The sequence below is a fragment of the Ornithodoros turicata genome, chromosome 2 (assembly GCF_037126465.1).
Source record: "Ornithodoros turicata isolate Travis chromosome 2, ASM3712646v1, whole genome shotgun sequence".
Taxonomy (NCBI): domain Eukaryota; kingdom Metazoa; phylum Arthropoda; class Arachnida; order Ixodida; family Argasidae; genus Ornithodoros; species Ornithodoros turicata.
In genome coordinates this window covers 60,644,190-60,665,069 of record NC_088202.1, presented here as the reverse complement: position 1 = coordinate 60,665,069, position 20,880 = coordinate 60,644,190, and the positions used below count along the sequence as shown (strand labels likewise).

Here is a 20,880-nt window from a genome sequence, read left to right as displayed (position 1 = left end):
TTGTTAGGTTGACGCTGGGATTTAATGCGTTAAAAGCTCGTCAAGGAATGAATCCGCGAGGTTCGCGTGTGAAGAGCCGTAGGGATGGGAGAGAGAGAGAGAGGGGGGGGGGGGGCACCCGCCCCGGGCGCTCTCGCTAGAGGGGGCGCCGAACGGCAGGCTCTGGCAGGTTGGTTAGACAGTATAAAGCGGGAATGAAGAGAATTGGAATTTACGATCTCGGCAGTGCAAATGACCGTTTTCTTTTCTTTGTTTACAGAGCTTCTGACGACAGTGAGGGGGGGGGGGGGCGCTTCTCGTTTACCCTGCCCCCTGGGAGCAAACTCGCCTCGCGACGGCTCCGCGTGTGAAGATCAAGGTGACGACGATGATGAGGAGATGAGGTATTTCCTCCTAGCAGGTAGATGAGGTATGATGAGCAGATGAGGTATGAGGCAGATGGGAGGTATTTCCTCCGCACAATATGATAATTAGGGTCCGGAGCCCGGGATATCAGCATAATTTCATGTCCCGAAATCCCGGGATATCGCAAGGTCAAATCCCGGGATTTCGAGATAAATTTCGGCTTTTTGGCAAATATTCGGTAGTAAGAGCGAAAGGGAAAGAACGGTGTGCAATCGACTTTTTGTTTCAAGCGCCCCTTCCCCGAAAAATATAATTTGCAATTCGAAACCGAACCAACCTTGTCGTCCACGACACATTACAACGCGGTTAGGTGCTGACTCATGCGAACTACGCAAGCCACAGCCCTCAAATAGCATAAAACTCCCATTGCAGAATCTCTCTCTCTCACTCTCTGCAGAATCTCTCTTTTTGTTCTTTTGATCCTCACGAATACGTATATTTGAAACGTCAATATATATATATATATATATTTGAAAGTAAAAAGAAAGCAGCCTTTTCAGAAAATTATATGGCGCATTCCATTTGCAGAGCTGGCTCAAATTTTTTGCCTAGGGAAGGGATAAAAACTGTTCCATTGGCAGAATCGTGAGACGCTGAATGTTTCATTGGCGGAGCAAGGGCAAAACGTTTGCTCGAAAGAGCAATAGTTTTTGACCCACGAGACCAAAGCTAACCCAGGAAAGCACGGGCTCACGTGCTATGCGCAGCGCGTGCATCGTACCTCGAACGATTGTTAGCATTCCATTGACGAAGGAAAATCGTGTGACCCCGCCGGGAGCATGCACTCAATCCCCACCCAGCGCAGGGCGAAATCTGCTCTCGCAATGGAATACGCCAATAGACTCTGCTGCTGCAGACTAGAACACAACAGTCCCTGTGGATGAATGAAAGCCAAGACGAGCAAACCGCATTATTCCAGGTATACTCCAGCGGATGATGCGAAATACGTAATCGATTTTAGCGGTTGCGTAACTAGAATTGCTATACGTCATAAGTATATATCTTCTCGTGCACTACTAACTGCGGGAAATATCCTGGGGCGCAGTCAGAAGATATTCCGTAGTAGTAAACGACAAGAAGAGACGCATTTCGTTGCGGAATTTCAGTTGACATTCGCCCCGTGAGCAGTTTTTTTTTTTCTCTCTCTCTCTCTCCCGCTATAATGTTCCGTGGAGATGACGGAAGACGCGAACTATATCACAATTTGTGATAGCATGATTGTGCAAGTGGATACAGTCCTATTCGCGTTTTTCATGACCTGTAAGTGGCGCATCTAAACTCCAACATGGCGGACGTATCCAGGTTGTCGCTTAGTGTCGATTTTGAGATTTCTGAACTGCGAATGAGCATTAAACGCTGCTCATATGCTTCTGGCAGGCGTAACCAGATTGTCCAAAGAGAAGGCTATAGTTGTCGCGTATTATTTGCGAAGTTCCGGCGTGTTTGATCAACCACATTTCGTGAAGGTGAATTTCACGTTTACCGGTTGCGAGGCCGAAATAGCAAGCAGCGAGTATCCTGCACTGCAGGAATGTGAGAGACATGCAAGCACACGACATCTGTGCTGCAGTTCTCTTACAGCTAACATCTAAGTGTGTGGCGCGTGTACGAATGTGGCTTACAAGTTACACGGTAATGTTGCGACATCCGTGTGTCCGTGTGTTTTTGGGAAACCTTAACGAAACGTCGCATTCTTTCTGCATTCTTTCCCAAGTGATTTGACGAGCTGATTCAAATGCAGAGTTACAAAACTGACTTGGTATATGTTCTCACGCTATCTCTTGCGCTTTCTTACACATAATGGCTATTGAAGTTTGAAACAAACTTGTTCTGTTTTGTCTAGACAATTTTTTGCTTCCCTTCCTGGTGTGAGTTGCACAGAAGTGTGCTTCAGAAAAAAAATAAAGAAAGAACGTTCATCAGATATGTGGGCAGTACCGCTCCAAGAGCTCTGCCAGACACACACAAGCATTGCTGGTGTAACAGCTAGGTTTGCTGATTTTGAGTCGCTCAATCCATTTCTTCCGAGGATGCGTCGAAGTAGGCGGTATTCTATGTGCGGAAAGAAGAAAACGCGGAAAGACAAACTGACTATCCCCTCGGCGCGCAGAGTCGCATTAAGACACAGAACAAAACTAGTTTGGTTTAGTTCGCTGGTCGTTGCCTGCAATGTTTACTTCATCCATGATTTCAACAGCAAAATACAGGTGCAGCTCAGCGATTCATGCGAAAAGCAACAACGTCTCCGCAAGTGTACGCGGGGTCGGCCGGGTGTACCTGGTTTGGCTAGTCCCGAGTTTCACCGCTGTGCGGCGTCGATTTGGCGAAAAACGCGATATAGTTGCGAAAAAATCCCGATCCCGTCCCGCGATCCACATTTCGAAATCCCAAAATCCCGGGATTGCAAAAACGGGATTCCGAACCCTAATGATAATGATGTTTGGGAGTTAAATGGAACGAGAGCATCTAACAATGTGTTGCTCATTTAGACTCTAGCCAATAGACGATTTTAAAAAGATGCGCGCGCCACCAAGCGCGAGGCGCAAAGCAGCATGGGAACTTTGAGGGACACTGCTTTGTCGTCTGCTTCGGTTATGGTTTACCCCGGCTGACGCTGCTGCTGCGCACACCCGGAATGTTGTTGTTCTTCTTCTACCTCCACCTCTGGTCACCTGATAATGCTCGAAGGCCCGGTTTCACTAACGCCGATTAACATTTGAACCGAGATCAACGGTCCTTTAACTTGAATTAAATGTTTGACTCTGCTTTAGTAAAGGGAGTTATTGTCACCGAAACATTCATCACGTCACCAACTAACATTTGTAAAAAGAATTGAGTGTTAAGTTCAAGTATTAGCAACCCTTGATCTCGGTCCAAAGTTAACAAGCGTTGGTGAAACCGGGCCTAAGACGCTCTAAGTACCCATGAGCCCTTGCGTGCCACAGGTGACGCTGGCTTTTCTAAAATGGTCTATGCAAATGAAATTTTATAGCCTGTGCACAAGTTCAGAATTTCTAGCACAATGTCCACCTGATGCTTATAGCTGAATAGGCAGAGAAGTGTTAATATAATAGCTACGTCTGACCCGATGATGTTCTTTTACATTATAAACGCGCTCGGATACCAGCATTCTCGTTCGCTTTTCGACATCGCTGCTTGAAAACAATTTACTTAGGAACATCCTGCACTGTGCCTAGCAACGCGCCGACATATGCGAACGATACCAACCAAACGGTATGCTACAGGAAATGTTTGCACATCTTCTGAAAGAGTTGCTGAACGACAAGGAGCGGTAGTGCCGCCTGTAAAGGGCGTCGTCAACAGCGAACTTAGACTAACCTGGACACAGAAATGCAAACACCAAACTTGGACTAACCCAATAACAAACTAACCAACGTGCTGTTCCATCGTGTCCGCCCTGATAAGCCTAACGGACGCTAAAATGCGGCTTCGTCCGCTAAACGCCTTGGACAGACATCGAAAACCCGTGAATTTGCGTGGTTAGATAGTGATTTCGTGCTTTTAAACACTGCATATCAGCATTCGCCTTGATTTTCCTTGTTTCGATAACGTGAATTTAGAGATCGGGAATTTCGCAACCACGAATATCGAGGCACTCCCAGGAAAAAAGGGTGAGGGATAAGTACAGGATGGCCTGTAACAACAGGGAACTGTATTTCGACCCATGACTGGCTAGATACCTCGAAAAGTGGGTGGAGCATCAGGTATATGCAGCCCCCATTCCTCGCAAGACTCGCTTTTAATACTCAGCACTGATATAAAGTGGTCAGAGTTTCCCCAAAGGGGGCATACTGGTCACACTACTCTTCAGGGAATCCCACTAGGGGTTTTCCGGTATACTGAGGGTGAGGCCACCAGCAGAAGTGCCTTGTCTGAAAATTTTGGCTCACACAAGCGCAATTCGTTCCCTCTTGTACAGGTCACTTCAGCAGTCAGAAGAAGAGTACTTTAAGCGGGGCCCCACAAAGTGTAGAGTGTGCTTCCTGTGCGGTCTTGCTTTAATATCTGTCACTCCAACTGCTCGTTTCTTAGGCAGGGCTATGGCAACCGCGAAATACGTCTTTTCTGCTCTCAAAACTAATTACATTTTCGGTGCCGAGTGCAGGCATCATGTATGACCTGCCTTCTGTCAAACGAACCACTGAGAGGTATGTCGACATTTTGTCGGTGCTCTGTGACAAGCAAATATAGTAGGCCTTGTTGATCGCATAAAATTAACGTGCAACTGTGGATTCCTTGGTGCCACTGGAGCCTTCTACGACCCCACACCATCCCCCACTCATACATACGTATACATCAGCTTCTTTTCTCATCACAAACGTATTTCTGAAAGTGATCTGTTTGTTCTAATTGTTGATACAATATCTGTAATTTCCATTACTTGGATGAATTTGCAGCTTGCCATCGTGTGTACATATGTGAGTCCAAATGTGATTGCGCATGGAAGAAAATGTAAGAGAATGTGGCCCAGAGTGAATGTGTGTCCATGTCTTTCCGAACAAGGCCTCGGTACGTTGACGAGATTGCAATGTCAACACACAGTAATACTAAAAGCACACCTGACCGGCAATCAGAGACGTGTGGACCGTCACCGGCACACTGACATTTCTTCAAATGCCGTCCTTAGAAATTTATCTTGCACGTCAGAGCTATAGCATTGGCATGCAACTGAACCTCTATAAGGACAACAATGTAAACTTCTATACAGTGACTTTGTCCAATTTAGGAGTTCTCAATATTGAGAGAGACTATCAAAAGAGAAGATGATGTTCTAGGATGATGTGTGGTGGGAATGCGCAAGTTCTGATGAGCATGGTTTATTAAAAGGATCACAATGCAAGTAGGTTATAAATACAAAGAGTGTTGGATTGTAGCTCAATCACGATCCACTGTGGTCCACCTTCGCAGCATACTGTACACTCTTCATTGCCTAAACGATGTTTAGGTCTGGTTCTGGTCTGAAAAAAAGTAAACGAGACACTGGCTTTAGAAATGGACTGGGTGAACAATGCGTCACTCTGTCTCAACCCTGGCCTTACTATGGCACGACTGGCAGGGAGCAGTAAAATTTCAGCTGCAACATGATCAAGCCGAAGCTGGCAACACAGGTGGGCAAACACGAACACGACAACTTAGGCCTCCAGTACTTAATGACAACAACACAGAGCAGCCATAGAAAAGCCAGCCACCACACAGCTGATTTACATACAAGATGCGGCTGCGGTTATGGAACCAGTGCTCTGCCAGTAAGCGTTTCCACAAAATGGGGAGGGGGGCGGCAGACGACTTCTTGCGGATGCTTGCTCCACCTCAAGCAGACAAGAAAAAACAGTCACAAAGTTACAGTCATCTCCCCTTTTATCCGGATTGCACCGTTCCCAGCGAAAATGTTCGGATGATAAATGAAATTCAAGAGGCGACGAGCGATCAGTTGCTAACAAAGCATGTGTTTATCTTGGAGGGCATAAGAAACAGTCCACCATCATTCATGTAAAATTACTGGAGACATTCCGTTCCTGTAAGCTCCTATCTGTGTTGTCAACTACTCAAAGAACACCGAAGTCTTTCTGTGTGCACTTTGTGCATCCTCATTTCATTTCATTTATTTAACCTGAAATGCCTGAAAGGTGCTACATCAGAGTTTTTTTTGTGTGTGCTTTTTTTTTTACAAAAACTCAAGCTCTCAGAGTTTAACAAAGACAACCTAAGAAAGTGTTTGTACAACATTTGAGGAGGTAATGCTCATATCAAAGTCCCACACGTTAAAAATAAAGTGGACTGATTTGTTTTGAATCCTCTCCAGCATTTCAATTAAGTATTTCTGGTGAAGACTTCGTATGCGAGAGGAATATTCGACTTTCCTTGCATTTGCTGACCAAGAGCGAAGGAAGCTCAGCCTCCTGGATGACGTCCAATAGGAGGACGCGGAGTGCAGGCGCTTCCCAAGCCTCTGCTCTCGCCTAAGAGAGCAGCCTGGCGCAGCGTTACAAGTTGTTTCGCGTGTCGCAAGGCTTCTGCCATGGGGCACCAATCTAACCAACTGCTGAACGAGGCTTAGATAAGAGTGTAGCTACCGTTATTTCACTTGCCGCAAGGCTTCTGCCACGGCGCATCAATCTAACCAAGGGCTTCGCCGTCCGTCAACATGGGAACGAGGCCAAGCGGGAGTCGCACATACGCCAGTTAACGGACAGCAAAGCCGTGGGTTAGATCGTGTGCCGTAGCAGAAGCCTTGCGGCAGGCAAAACAGCGGCAGCTGCTGGTTAACAGACGGCGAAGCAGTTGGTTAGATTGGTGCGCCACAGCAGAAGCCCTGCGACATGCGAAACAACGGTAACGCTGTGCCATCTCTTAGGCAAGAGCAGAGGCTTGGGAAGTGCCTGACCTCCACGTCCCCCTATTGGACGTCATTCAGGAGGCGGGGCCTCCCTCTCTGGGACAGCAAACGCAGGGATAGTCGAATGTTCTAATTGTGGACGTATCAGAGTTCCATATGCAAGTCGCTTAACAACCCGAGTAGCCAAGATCAGTTTTCTTCGTAGGCAGCCAAGTGTTCACATTGCTTTTTGACACAAATAATCTACGTGATATTTCCAGGTTATATCGTTAGAGAAATATATCCCTAAATATATGTAACTGCTTATGCATTCAATGGGGTCATTTAGTAAATAGTATTGGTTTATCATACGTTGCTTGTTTTTTTTATATTGTCATAACTTTACTGTTCGCCATGTTTACTCCACCTGCCATATCCGATACCAAGATACAATACTATCTAAGTCTATTTGCAGTATCATACTGTCATTATTACTGCTGATCTCTCTATATAGCACAACATCATCCACGTAAAGTTTAATCCTTGAACATATGCCGTCAGGAAGGTCATTGTATAGGTCAAAAACAGTATGAGGCCTAAGACAGTCTCCTCTGGAACAAATGATATGACAGTACAGAAGATAGCGCTGGTGCAATGCACCAACTAACCCATCAACATAAACTGATATGACATTGGTAGTGCATGACACAGAGTTTGCCCATTTGACAGATTGTGACCTGTTTTGCAAAAATGCACATATCCACTCAACGATAGTCCTATGAATATTTAAGGATACTACTTTACGGTTACACGTGTGGTACATCACCGGATTCACTCCGGGATCCAGAATCTTCTGTATGCACTCACATTTCATTTTCTTGCATATTGCAGCTTTCCTTGCCATACTAATTGCTAATCTTCAATGGTTTCGGTGACAAGGGGAACACATGACCAAAAGCAACACCTTTTCTAACAGTGTAAAATGACTGAACTAGATCAACGTACGAGCAGGATACACAGGTGTGACGGGAAAGGGGAAATTCTTCAAGGTTGTCGCCCTGGCTTGACAAAATGTAAGTCGCACACTGTCTCTGACTCAACACCGGACATTACAGCAGCGCCCTCGTTATAAAAAAGCCCCACCAGGGATCCCTTAATTCGTCCATTCATTCATCCGGATAACGGATGCCGGTTTTGGGCATTTTCCTGAGCAGTTCCTGGAAATTCTTCTCTGGATCCGGAAAATGAGGCCCATAAAAATTAAAGTAACTTGCAGGGACTGAAATCTGTCCCCATGTTTTTTGTCTGGGTAGGACGTGATCCAGATATGTGATAAACTGGGGTCAACTTCACTGTGTTTCCCAGTGTCATCTGCTAAGACTAGTCCTGCAACATTGCATGAGTAACTTATCCTTAACATAGCATGTGATTAGGATCTTAATCTAACACGTGTACGAGGAAGACAGTTGCTGGCTTTAGTGGGTGCTTCTCAAAACGCATCCCGATGAAGTCATGGAAGAATGATGCTTTTGAGGATGTTGTCATGGTGGAATGGAATATCTTTTTTTTTTTTTAATTCCATGTTAGCACCGCGAAGCAACTGTGGCTATGAGCGGCATACAGGTGTGGACAGATGGATAGAAGACAGCAGGAAGGAGTGGGGGACAGTGGGATTAGTGTGCGTCTTGGGACGACTTCAGGGGGAACTGTGCCGACATTTTTCTGGAAGGTCATTGGAATACCCAGGGAAAACCTCAGAGAGCAGAGCCTCTGGTAGGATTCGAACCCATCAGCTCCCAGTCTTCAGCACGACCTTGGCTACGACCAACGAGCGGGACGCCTTAACCCGCTCGGCCATGCCACTGGTGGAATGGAATATAAGGGTAGTCTGATTTCTAATCAACAAACAGCCACAAGTACATAATAGCAGGTACATTGTTTGAAATGCAGCGCCAGTTATCCACTTATTGCAACATTGTTTATTGCTAGTTCATGCTCCCTCAGTCTGATGTTCAGACACCGACCTGTTTGGCCGACGTAGTAGCGGCCACATGTAAGTGGTATCTTGTAGACAACTTGTCAGGCGCATTCTACATATTTCTTTTTATGTTTAACTTGACACTTCTGACCATGATCCTGGATGTTATTCACTTTCCTGCATAGGGAGTTGAGCTTGTGTGGGGCACTCGGGACCACCGGCACTTCAAACCTGTTAGTCACCTTCTTTAGGGTATGTGAAGTTCTATAGATGTACGGCATGCAAATAGATCGTCTCGGTTTGTGTCTCTGAGTTATATCCTCACCTCCTACCTCGCTAGTCCTAATTTTGCAGAGAGGCCACTGAGACTGTTCTCCGCAAAATTAGGACTAGCGAGGTAGGAGGGCTAAGGCTGCAGTTTTAATTCAACTTTGTTCAAAAGAAGTACCTCAACTTGCTCTTTTATTGAATGCATTCCATTACCTTTTGGTATCACTATGCACTATCATCGTAAACTGTCGTCGTCAAGTCAAAGGACTTGATACTTTGCAGGAACAAGAACAGTTCCGTCATTGCTATTTCATGAAATGGAGTGAAAACTTATTTCATCTCTGGGGTGGGGGAAGTCAGTCACACAGCACTCAAACACACAGAGAGCAGGATGTCAAAGGACCTGCGGTTAGTCTTGTTTAGGTTCTCATTATGCGCAGAATAATATAAGCTTTTTTCTGGGAAAATAAGAATAGGTTGATTGGCAGCCATTTGACAGTCACAAACGTAACTAACCGTTACTGAATGGTGTTGGACAAGGTGTGGGGATGCTCTCCAGATGGCTAGGTGATGCCATGTTTACACTCCACATTGTGAGCATTCACCACACCAAGGGATAGCAGGGGTGCAAGAGTTGTACTCAAGTACCAGGGAATGGTTCGTTCTTCTGTTTAACAGCCAAAGTGCTTGGCAGTACACACCACCTATCTCGTGTGACAATTTATGCACCAGTGCTTGATAGGAGTGACAACTGGTCAATATGCGAACCACAGAATACATGACTAGAACTGAAATATTACAGAAGAGATTGGGAATAGAGATACATACCTACCTGAATGCAATACAGAACCCCTAAAAATGACAAATGTGTAATTAAAATTTGAATTACTTCATGACCACTATGTAATGAGATGCTAGCTAGCTAGCTAGCTACGATTTAGGAGGCAGCTGAACACCCCACAAGGAAGGGTTGTGCAGACTATACTTGCAAGGTTGCTTAGTTTGAGTTTGTTCTGCACGAGCTTCAGGGTATCCTAAAATATGTTTTTAATGTATAGAGTATCTTTAAGGTATTCCAGAAGCCGCAAAAATAAATAACTAGAAAGAGAGGAAGGAACAGAGCTCAGATACGCATAGAAAGAAAGCTAAACTTCAATAACACAACTATAAAAACCGTGAGGCAAGCAACAGAAGAGAATACATATGTCAGCACCCAAATGCTGGCATTGTTATTTTAAGTATAAGTCCTTACAGGAAAGAAGAAACGGTGCAGACGCCCAACTGTTGTCATTCCGCACCTGAAAATATTTGAAAATGGCTCTCAAGCTCACAACTGATCTGGCTTTTTCCCATAGCTCTTTTTCGAGGTAAGCACAATGTTTAACGCAGAGTTTTGACCAAAACATGCACTTTTTTATTATAGTACTTGAAGGCGTGCAGACTACAGTAAAACCTCAATAATTCGCACCCCATGAATTCAGACTACTTGTGCGGTCGCGACAGATGCCTATATAAGTCTATGGTAAGAAATGCTCGTTAATTCGGAAGCAGTCGCGTGCCCACCGCATAATTTGGATAGAATGAAACCACGACAAACGTCTGCAAACAGCGGGTGCCCAAACAATCACATGAACAAAGAAAGCAAAGTGTGGCACCACTCTACAACTAAAAAGAACAGGCACGCTCGCATCACTATGGTTGTCAGCGCTGTGAGGTCTTCTCTCTCCCTCTACTTCAAGCATTCGTCAAGCAACCACGTGTCTCACACTCGTTTCTGCACAGCACGCTAAGCTGCCATGGCGACTCCATGATAGATTGCGAAGAAATCGCGAACTACTGCGAACCGTGCAGTTTTACGCGATTGAAGAACTCCGTCTGCATTGGGGTACACGACCACCGAAGGGGGCTACAACCATTCCCGTGGTCTCCTGCCTTTTTCAGTGCAACTTGCGGACTACCGTATTTACTCGTGTAAGGCCCGCACCCCCCCCCCCCTTTCAAGCTGAAAATTTTGAAAAAAAAAAAAAACTAAGCAAAAAGGGGGCGCCACCACCACCCGCCACTCTCCATCCATTTGCAGATGCTAGACCACGCCATTGCCACGTGAGCTCTGTCGCGCATTTCCCGCAGTTTCGGATCATCAGTTTGCGTCATGGGGAAGCGTCTAAATGCGTACACTGCAGCATTCAAGCTACGAGACGTCCAGTAAGCTGAAGAGCACGGCAAGCGTGCAGCTGGACGGGAATTTGGCATCAACGAGAAGTGTGTGCGTTCCTGGATACGTCAGAAAGAACAGCTCACCGGGATCAGCCGCAACCGAAAAGCGTTCCGTGGAAAACAGTGCAAGTTCCCAAGACTCGAAGCACAACTTGTGGACTACATGAATACAACGAGGAACAATGGCTATGCGGTATCAACCGAAATGATACGCGTAAAACCCCTCGCCATTGCCCGTCACATGGACATTCCGCATGTACAATTTAAAGCCAGCCGAGGTTGGCTGGAACGGTTTATGAAACATCGTAAAGAGCTTCAAGGTGACTGGAATCTCCAACAACATGGACGGCACCGAAGACGACGACCTCTGGGCTGACGCGAACGACAAGAGCGCAAGTGATACCGCGAGCGAATATGATGATGACAAAGACCATTATTAAGATTTGCGATCATTGGTAAATAAATGTTTGCTTGACGAGTTATTACAGCGTTATTACGAGTTATTACTACGTTACTCTGATTAGCCACCGTGGCGAAGTTGCGGTTCTGATGAGACTGTTTCGTGTAAGAGCCGCACCTCCTCAAAATTCCGAAAAAAAATGCGGGCCTTACACAAATAAATACGGTATGTCAAAACTGCGATGTTGTTGCTCTTGCTGGCAGTTTGACCGAAGATGAAATTGTGGATGATGTCTTTGAAACTGCTGAGAAAACTATCGTCGCAAGCCACCTCCGCGGCAGAAGCAGCAGAAGCACTTGCGGTTTTGGACGATCTCTGCTTGAATGCCTCCAGTGGTGCAAGTGTGGTGGAGCACCTAACCGAAAACTAACAGTGCAATTGTGCTTGCAAAAGCAAACTACCATACCCTGACAGTTTTTCTTAAATAAAAGTGTCTTCATAATGGCAAGTACACCCTTTTATGTGGTCCATTCAGTAATTCGACATTCAGATAATTCGGACACTTTCGTGAGTCCCGTGAGATCTGAATTAACAGGGTTTTACTGTATGATCTTCTTTTTTTTTTTTAACTGCCATCAATGCCTGAAACTCACACTACCACCTATTTTGCGATAGATCCGTTTCAGAAAAGTTAGCTCTGAACAGCAAGGTGTCTCATTTCAAAAGATCTTACACATGCAATAATAGTTAGAAAGCAACGGCACTCACGAATACGGCACTCACTTTTTCCATCACATGCCACAATTTTAACCTTGTCAGCTCTGACCAGCTCCTGAACCTCCCGGAATTCAACATCCTTCAGAACAAAGGTCCACACGTTGTCACAGAAACGGTATGTACTCAGGTGACCAGCCTGAAAGAAGATGACAAAGAAGTACATCTGCCTTTGCTCAAGATATTCAACTGTACGGGAGGTATGGGTCGTAGTGAACACTTGCACATGCAAATACAAAAATGGTGATTGTGGCTGTAGGAAGAAAATGAAAATTAAAGAAAACCAAACATCAATAAGACAAAAATGTGGAGGGTGTAGACAAAAACTGAACAACATTCATAAAGAGCTGCATGGACTACCAATTACACTGGAGCAGGGTCTAGCATGACTTCGATACAATTCACCTGGAGTAGTACTGAAAACATAACTGAAAACATAAACACATTTATTTATGTATATTTTGCATTTAGTGGAACAGTGCCAGCCCCCTCCATAAACTTTGTTTTTGATTATGACAAAATGAACCACTGCCAGCATAGCTGAACTGATTGGAATTACTCCAAGAGCACTGTCTGAGAAAGAGTGAGGTTTCCACACCGCGCCATTCTGCTACAGCATTACTATACAGTGGAACCTCGTTAGTACGTACCCACCTATACGGTAGTCCCGCTTAAAAAGTAGTCACATTGAATCCGCGACTGCATTACTGTTAAACCCTGCGCTCTCTTAATGCATATGCCCTCTTAACTAATGCCCTCCATAACTGACAACCTACTTGCTGAGTCTGGAGAGTCAGGCAAGTTGGTCGGTGTCCATAATCACAGGAGCAATGTCTATCTACATTTTTGGCTTACTCCTTGTGATTACAGCCTACTTGTCGAGGACAACCCAGAGTTTTGGGTAAACTGACACAGACGGAACACAAGTGGATGGGAAGAGACCCCAACTAGAGCAAGCTACACAAGCTAGCTTGCACCCTGCTACTCTGTTCTACAACATACTTGTTGGTTAATGCAAACTTTTTTGTCATGTACGAGCCCAAAGTGGTCTCTAAGGTGACAGACAGGACAGTAGCATACAACACTCAGCCGAACTGTGGGGGAATCACACATGGTCTTGCCAGTTGAAATATTTATTGTCACACTCACAGCATGCTTAGACTTTGTCTGCTGTTTTTTAACTTGGCCCACTTCTCCACCACCTCGATGTACGGGAAGTGTTTCACATCTGTTCCTTCGCAAGCGATACAGATGAGGCAATCCAGTGAATCCTCCTTAAGGGGGCTTCTCAGCTGATTCTTAATCATTTTCACTGCAGAGAAGTCCCTTTCACAGTATGCTGTATGTGGTGGCAGTACAAGATAGGCACCAGCTACGTGTGGCAGATGGCTCCACAATCTTTCTTCCACATTGTTCCATGTCCAGTATTCTCTGAACTGCACTTAGCCCAGCTGTACAGACTGAACTTGATGCACAGAAATTGTACAAATGCTGGAGGTGGTCCTTGAATTTGCTGACATAAGGAAATTCCCTAGCTGCCTGGTTTGCAGCAAGTTTCAGTTTGTGAGCCCCACAGTGCATACCTAGTGCTTGACAGCACAGGAGAGCTGCTTATCTTTTGCTTATCTGTCAGTAATATAACGGCTCCTCCATTTTTTACTTTCATGACAGGTGCAGTATCTGTGCCAACACCACGTAGGGTCCCTTTTCCACAATAATTTTCTCAACTGCACTTGCAATGTTGATGGCAGTAAGGGCTACTGCACAGTCTTCACTCTGTTGGGAGTCAAGACTTCCTAGCACATCAATCATGGATAGGAACTTCACCTTCAGATTTCCACTGAACACAAACCTGCAGTGAATTACCTGCTGTTCCACAGTGGTGCAGTCCGTTGTCTCATTGAACAAGCATAATGGTCACTTTGACGAAGTTTGTGCAAAATGTCGTCCTGAATGACGACTGATAGGCAAGCTACCATCTCCTGGATAGATGGTTGGCTGCAGTAGGTAGCATATTTTCCAGCCGCTATGTGCTCCTTTATGTTTAGCCTCAGCACAGATAGCAAATCCAAAAGTGGCTCATAGTTTGTCGTGTGTGGTATCTTTCGTTTTGAGAGGTGATACAGGCTGGCAAACGCTTGTTTCACCGCACTACGTGAGGACGCAGGATTTCCAGTGGGGATGCAACAACCTTACTGTGCGCCTCAAGCTTGACGGAATCCAGGTGCGAATTGCAAGCTTCGTGTTTTCGAACACACTCCAACCTAATCTGCTTACGTGGCTCCTCGTTCCACACAGGCTTGCCAAAAGGTCTCTTTGTCGTATTTGATGCATAGCTTGCAGAACATCCCCTGTTTGGCTTTGCCGTAGACAAGCCAAGGATACTGGTGAAGCCATGGTGCGTTGAATGACGACGCCTGCTTGTTCCCGATGTGATTATTCAGTGCACCACGATCAGATGTCTCATGGTTTAAACAGGCACCATCCAGCGTGCGCAAAAGTTTCGGCACTGGCGCAGACAAAGCGTTGTCCATGGTGTCCACATCCTGTGCCACTATAGCGGAGATGTCACGTTTGCATGTGTTACTAAACACATGTCCTGCTGCTTTCGGTGTCAAGAATGAGAGCATGGATGCCTGCGACGCTTTCCTCTTTGTAGCCATGCTTGAATGCCTATGCGGTACAAGAAGGCGAGGAAAGATAAGACGAGGGGGGGACGAGCGAAAAACGAAAGGCATGTGGAGGAGGACCCCATCTCTCCCTTCATCGGGTCTGATCGCCGTGCGGGCACGCGCCGACGGCGCACTATCACCGGCAATATCAGTACAGTGCGTCAGTCAATATCAGTCATGCGGTGAGAACCATGACAGAAGTGGTGGGCGGGTCGATGACAGAGATAGGCGATCAAACGGAGTGGTGTGCACCAGGTCCAGTGACTCTTTCTCTGCTACCGTTACTGCTGCATTTCAAAAGATGGAAGACGCGGAACACGAAAAAAAAAAGCACGATAACGCGAAGTAGAATTTTTTCCTGTTATTCGTTTTAATGACTTGTTAATCACGCAGACTGTTGTGACGGTCTTCCTCAGTTTCACTAACTCACATATGCTAAGCACTATTTGTTCTGTGCGTATTTTAATTATTTTTTTACTTTTATAGCTCACATTTGTGAAACACGAATACTTATGCATGGCATACCGTATAGTATACAAAGCTAGTTATGGATGCTTCACACTGGAAAACAAAACACCAACAGCGACAAGAAACCGACAAGACTCAGAACGCTGTCGCTGTCTGCGTTCCATGTTTTGTCAATATCAATGCCACACTGGCAAGACAGCGCCACCAACACTACAGCAACGCACATGTTGTTGCGGTGTGAAATACTTCAGCGACAAAAACATCAGCAAAACATGTTGCGAGACCGTGTTTTCACTGCTTTGGCAGCAGCCCAAATTTTGGGTGGCGGACATCACACAATCTTCCACGTTTCTGGCTGTCCAGAGGTGCACGTTCACTGACATCGACATTTGGGCGCGTTTTTTGCAGTTGTGACATCCCCCACGGGATGACCGAGCAATGAGAAAACCGGAGAAGCACCACGGACGAATGACTGCCGTGACACCTGGCCGATCTTGGATTCGGAGGTGGCACTAAACATACTTTTGGCGGCGACAGGCGTTGGCAGTGTTGAGATCTGATTACAGGCGATAGACAAGGGTGTCAGGTGTCCGAGGTTTCAATGCGATCCAGGTGTCGGCTCTTGGTAGCGTGGAAGACTTGAGAAGCGGAAGACGCAGAGATGTATGACGGTCGGCAGCAACCTATGTTCCAGCGCTCAGCTTTCGGTGGGAGCTGCGTTTGTACTTCTGTCTGTTCTAGGGCTCTGGATCTCCTCTTTCGTTGTATCCCTCGATTCATTGTCCACTACACGAGTCTTGCACAGGGGTCCAATGTCACAGTCAGAGCCAAGCACGAACGCCAACGCGCAGCTTTTACAGCTTTACGACTAGCCAAAGGAGGGGGACACAATAGGAGAGGCCCCAATTGCTCGAAGGGGCAATGGGGGCTTTATCACCCTTTGGAAAAGACGATGCAGGCTTTCTGTTTACCACAAGTAGAATGCCTAAAATGTATGTTGGGTAAAATGTTTTAGCGGTACTTGTTGTCTGAATGCAAGGTACGACGAGAGCCGCCAGCGTACTCGTTTGCTCCGGAATTCTGATGTGGGGAGAAGGGGCGATTACTGTGTCGACCGCGTCAAGTCTTTTCAGTGTGACTCGAAACGAAAACAACGACCTAGGACACGACACTCTCGGAAGACACTGTTGGCTGAATATGGTCGTTTATTTGTGTTTTTTGTCCGAGCAGTGTGGCATAGCAATGACAACGAGAAAAACACCAGTTTTTGTTGGCCGTCTTGTCAGTGTCGCGGCAGTGTGAAAGTCTCTTTACTGTCATACAATCAGTTGCCAAACTAGTGTGAGTGTGTTGGTTGCACATTTCAAAGTGTGCTTTGCAACTTTATTGTTCAGAGCAGGTAAACAAACCGTCATGCCTTTGGAACAGCAACACGCAAATATATCAGAAACGCAATGAGATATCACCGTAGTCATTGCACTCCACACGACTTTGCTTTAATGCAGACTTAAATGTATTTGTGCCGCAGAGGGTAGGTAGCACGGTTGGAATTGGTAGCATCTCAGACCTGCAATCAGAGGGTGTGGGTTCCAATCCCACTGCTGGTGCCTATTCTTCAGCTGCCGTCATTCAATTTCAGTACCCATTGCTCAAACCCACGAGAAAGAAATGAGAAATGCAGGCAAAGAATATAGAGATTTTGCTGTTGCGCTGTTTCGTTAACAGGCTTCTCCCGTTATCTCTACAGCAATTCTGGAGACAAACCACCACAAGTATTACTAAAACTGACAATGCTTGGCGAAGGCCATTGACCTCCACGAATGTCACACAGCAAAATTTTGAAACGCCAAGCACAAAAAACGAAGATCACGCTCATTGGAGAAGTTTGTGCACTCTTCATGATACTCACGTTCTCTCTCGCTTGGCCTCACAAAATATTATGCTCACCTTGAACGTCAGTCTCGTCTTCACCCTGTTTGCCAATGCATTGTTGATTGCTTTGTCGAACTGAAGGAGCACCTTGAGGGCTAAATGTGGTGTGATCTGTCCACACTGGAATCGACATTGTTGTAACTAATTAGGCAAAAATAGAAATAAGTCGAAAGAGCCTGACACAAAGGCATTTCAAGTGAGAGACGTTGACAGTAGACTGTACGCCGTATTCTCACTCAGCCCTGAGAGATCCCTACGCCCAATGCACTGCCAAACCTACTGGAAGGGTCCCTCGAAGCACATGGATCCCACAGGGCTGAGTGAGCATACGGCGGACATCATCATGACCTAGATGCTACGATTCCGTTTGTCACAGAAGAAGAATATCGAGTAGAAAAATATCGAGTTTGTGGTTAGTCACAGCAATACACGGATTTAGCACTTCGAAGCAGATATTCACAAACTTTATCTTTTGGGTGTTCAAAGACACAAATTTTATTCCTCCTTGCAAACCAAAATGGCATCACACATTTTGCCATGATTCTTGGGCCATTTGTTTGCTACAGTTTCTGGCAGAGAGTACTAGCCATTCATAATCTCACAAGTGAAAAACAGCACATTCTCCGAATGTGCTTCCCTCCCCCTTCCCAATCCTTCCAAAGCCCTTCTACTGAAGTTAGACACCCCTTACTTTTTCAGGAGGTATTTGCTCAACAAAAATTTGCTTGCTCTCTCAAATCGCCATACTCACACTTCGAGTCTCAGATTTCGAGTTGGCTAACAGAGCGGAGATTTGGCAAAGTGGGAATTTTATTCTGCTCACAATGCCACCATCGCAAAGAGGAAAATGTAGCCCGGTTGCTACAGACGTACTTTAGCAATGTTACATTGTAGAGATGCTACATTTCAATGCAAATTGAAATTATGAGAATAAAAAGTGCAACATTTTTTGTGCTTCATAGGAATGTATGTCACATGAGGGGCACACGTAAGAGCAGTGTACATGAAGCACGAAATAGATCATCTCCACAAGACTGGAGGAAGATTTCATTGCAAGAAACCATGTAACGTTTTGATGTTATCATTCGCGTGGACATTTGTAACCAGTACGATGTGCAAGTTTTGTACCAGAAACAGGTGAAACTTACATTATTTTCGTACATGATTCAGATATGTTTGTCATGGAAAGCTAGGATACAGCACTGCACGGGCTTACCCGATAAGCCGAGCGCTGGTGAAGCGGTTTCTTTGCAGGATGGGGTTTGACATTTATGGACTCTGGCCCGTACATTGCTGGGTCTAGGTTGCGCTCGAGCATGCATTACCCTACTGTTAGTTAACCACGGTCAACTTCTACAGCCCACCACACTGGGCCGGGCTGGACATGGCAGCATATATAAATTTCTTGGGCTCAGGCCGGGCAACCGAGAAATTACTCGGGCCTGAGCCAAGCCCAAGCCAGGTATGGAGCGGTAAATCAAAGGAGACCTGGGCTTGGGCCTAAGAATGCGGCTCGTGCAGTGCTCTAAGCTAGGATACCTGATCATGTGAAATGCTGCTGGATTCAGAAACGATAAAGTGGCTCACAGTCCTCTGTCAAAGCCACCATGCCAATAGCATGTAACTTATCATGACATTCATTGCAAAATATACTCCTTGAAATGCATATTATGTGTGACATGTCCAATCTCAAAATGCTACTCCCAAACACAGCATCTGCATGAGAGAATCCAGTGCGATTTGCAACAGTCTCCTGCCATTCTGCCCTTAAAGTAGGATGTTCAAGCATATCGCAAGCACACCTTTTACGGTGTAAGGCTATAGACAAATCCTTTCTCACACCATGTCAGATGCAGGGGCAGCACAATGTCCTGAATTTAGGGGGACCCCAGATACCAACCAGCCACCCCCCCCCCTTTCCGCCACCACGTTTCATATGCTCCTGTAACCTATGATGTCAGCTGAATGAAACATTGATGGACGTTTTCTGCACATGTAGATCGAGCTCCAGCTGTGGACTTCATGATATAAAAAACATATGACAGAAAACAATTTCTACTCTATAGAGACTCGCACACTCATTTAAAGCAATTTAAGCGAGGGAGCCACAAGGGAGTCAGTACTAGATGACAATGTCACCTTAGTAAGAAGAAATGACAGCTAAAATCTAGATATGCACATCTGCCTCTGCAGGCTTTGTTCACGTCTGCTGATTCATTGTTGTAATATAACATTTTTTTTCTGTTCTCATTGGAAACTGCTCCGTTTCGCATGGCATTGGAGTCACCACCACAGAGCCATTACTGTCACTGTGTCCACTTGGCTACACTGCTGGTAATTCGGCAAAAAATAAAGGACAATATGTTAGAAAGACAAGGGTTCTGTAAGGCCCTGTTCCTTGTGAGTACGGGCGGAAGATTGCATTCGCTGGAATCTAAACAAAGCAGAAAAAGACGACTGTAATCACAATATCACTGTACACCTAGTTCCCAGTGCAATCGTAGCTTTATTAAAAGAGTGGTGGAGGTGCATTTTTGCGAGCTTGCATGTGTAACACAGTAATTTCACCAATGACAATAAATCAGTGAGAGGCACTCTAAGTCGCAAAATGAAAAAAAAAAAAAAAAAGGAGAAGAACGAATTGTGTAGCGCACTGCTCTACCCAAAGCGGGCGGTGCTCATTTATATTTAACGAAAAGTTGGTCCTACTAAAACTAAACCTTCGAGTAATATCATACACCCTAATCGAAAACAATATTCTACTGTGCAAATTTCAACCGAACCTAAATTATTCGCGAAATGTCCGATCCGCAAATCTACCGTCAGTCAGCCCTACGACAATGTGCCGTAGACATGCCTGCCAAAACTTTTTAATCGACAGTTTGAGTACGGTAAGTGGCTCAATCTTTTAGGAATACGCGGGCATGCGATGCATTCACCTACAAATTCAATGTAGTACACAGCATGCCATAATACCTGGATCAGTTCGTCCAGACTCTCCTGCAGGGTGTTCCCAAGTGTCGTGTTTCTGTATAGTTGGTAACTCATCGTAATTTGTACAATATTACTGTATTTCGGCAGAATATAAACCCAACCCAAGCAAGAACAAAAAGAAAGCTCCAGATGAGACAACACGCACAGTGTTGCCTCTGTGCACCGAGCGTATTGTCTGATTATAACGGATATGCGGACATGGCGTTCGTATTTCACGATTCGCTAATTCGCAGTTTCGGGCCGTCAGATGAGAAAAATGTGCATGGTTTGTTTGATTACCGCTTCGACACAGCAAATTAAGCGTCGTAATCTACATAACCAGCAACATCGAAGTGTGCAGGCTAGCAATGAAAACGGCGAAAACACGAAAGTACAAACAATGAAAGCAGCTCATTGGCTAAATCTTAGTTCAGGATTGACACAAAGCGAGCAC

The 20,880-nt window shown here is 45.5% G+C and overlaps 1 protein-coding gene across 4 annotated transcripts; it reads right to left on the bottom strand.

The window, feature by feature from the left end:
* Positions 1-5,224: 5,224 nt before the first annotated feature.
* On the bottom strand, positions 5,225-20,612 carry LOC135385479 (transcription initiation factor IIA subunit 2). 4 transcript variants are annotated; one of them, XR_010420429.1, is made up of 6 exons: positions 20,430-20,612; positions 17,469-17,573; positions 12,391-12,520; positions 10,243-10,288; positions 9,819-9,842; positions 5,225-5,384 (listed from the first exon to the last, which is right to left on the bottom strand). XR_010420429.1 is itself a non-coding variant. In XM_064614816.1 (5 exons), the coding sequence occupies exons 1-4, from the start codon at positions 20,499-20,501 to the stop codon at positions 10,278-10,280; spliced, it is 318 nt and encodes a 105-aa protein (XP_064470886.1). In that variant the 5' UTR covers positions 20,502-20,612; the 3' UTR covers positions 5,225-5,384; positions 10,243-10,277. The 4 variants fall into 4 exon arrangements, 2 of the variants coding, with proteins under 2 accessions (XP_064470886.1, XP_064470885.1); XR_010420430.1 differs by having other exon boundaries at positions 9,823-9,842; XM_064614816.1 differs by lacking the exon at positions 9,819-9,842.
* Positions 20,613-20,880: the final 268 nt, after the last annotated feature.

What these genes read in the sequence shown, in the direction of transcription:
- LOC135385479 (XM_064614815.1), bottom strand. Translation starts at nt 20,501, where the DNA reads ATGAGTTACCAACTATACAGAAACACGACACTTGGGAACACCCTGCAG. An exon ending in GTCTGGACGAACTGATCCAG is followed by an intron (nt 17,574 to 20,429) that starts GTATTATGGCAT and finishes TGTCGATTCCAG; the next exon opens with TGTGGACAGATCACACCACA. An exon ending in AGACGAGACTGACGTTCAAG is followed by an intron (nt 12,521 to 17,468) that starts GTGAGCATAATA and finishes ATCTTCTTTCAG; the next exon opens with GCTGGTCACCTGAGTACATA.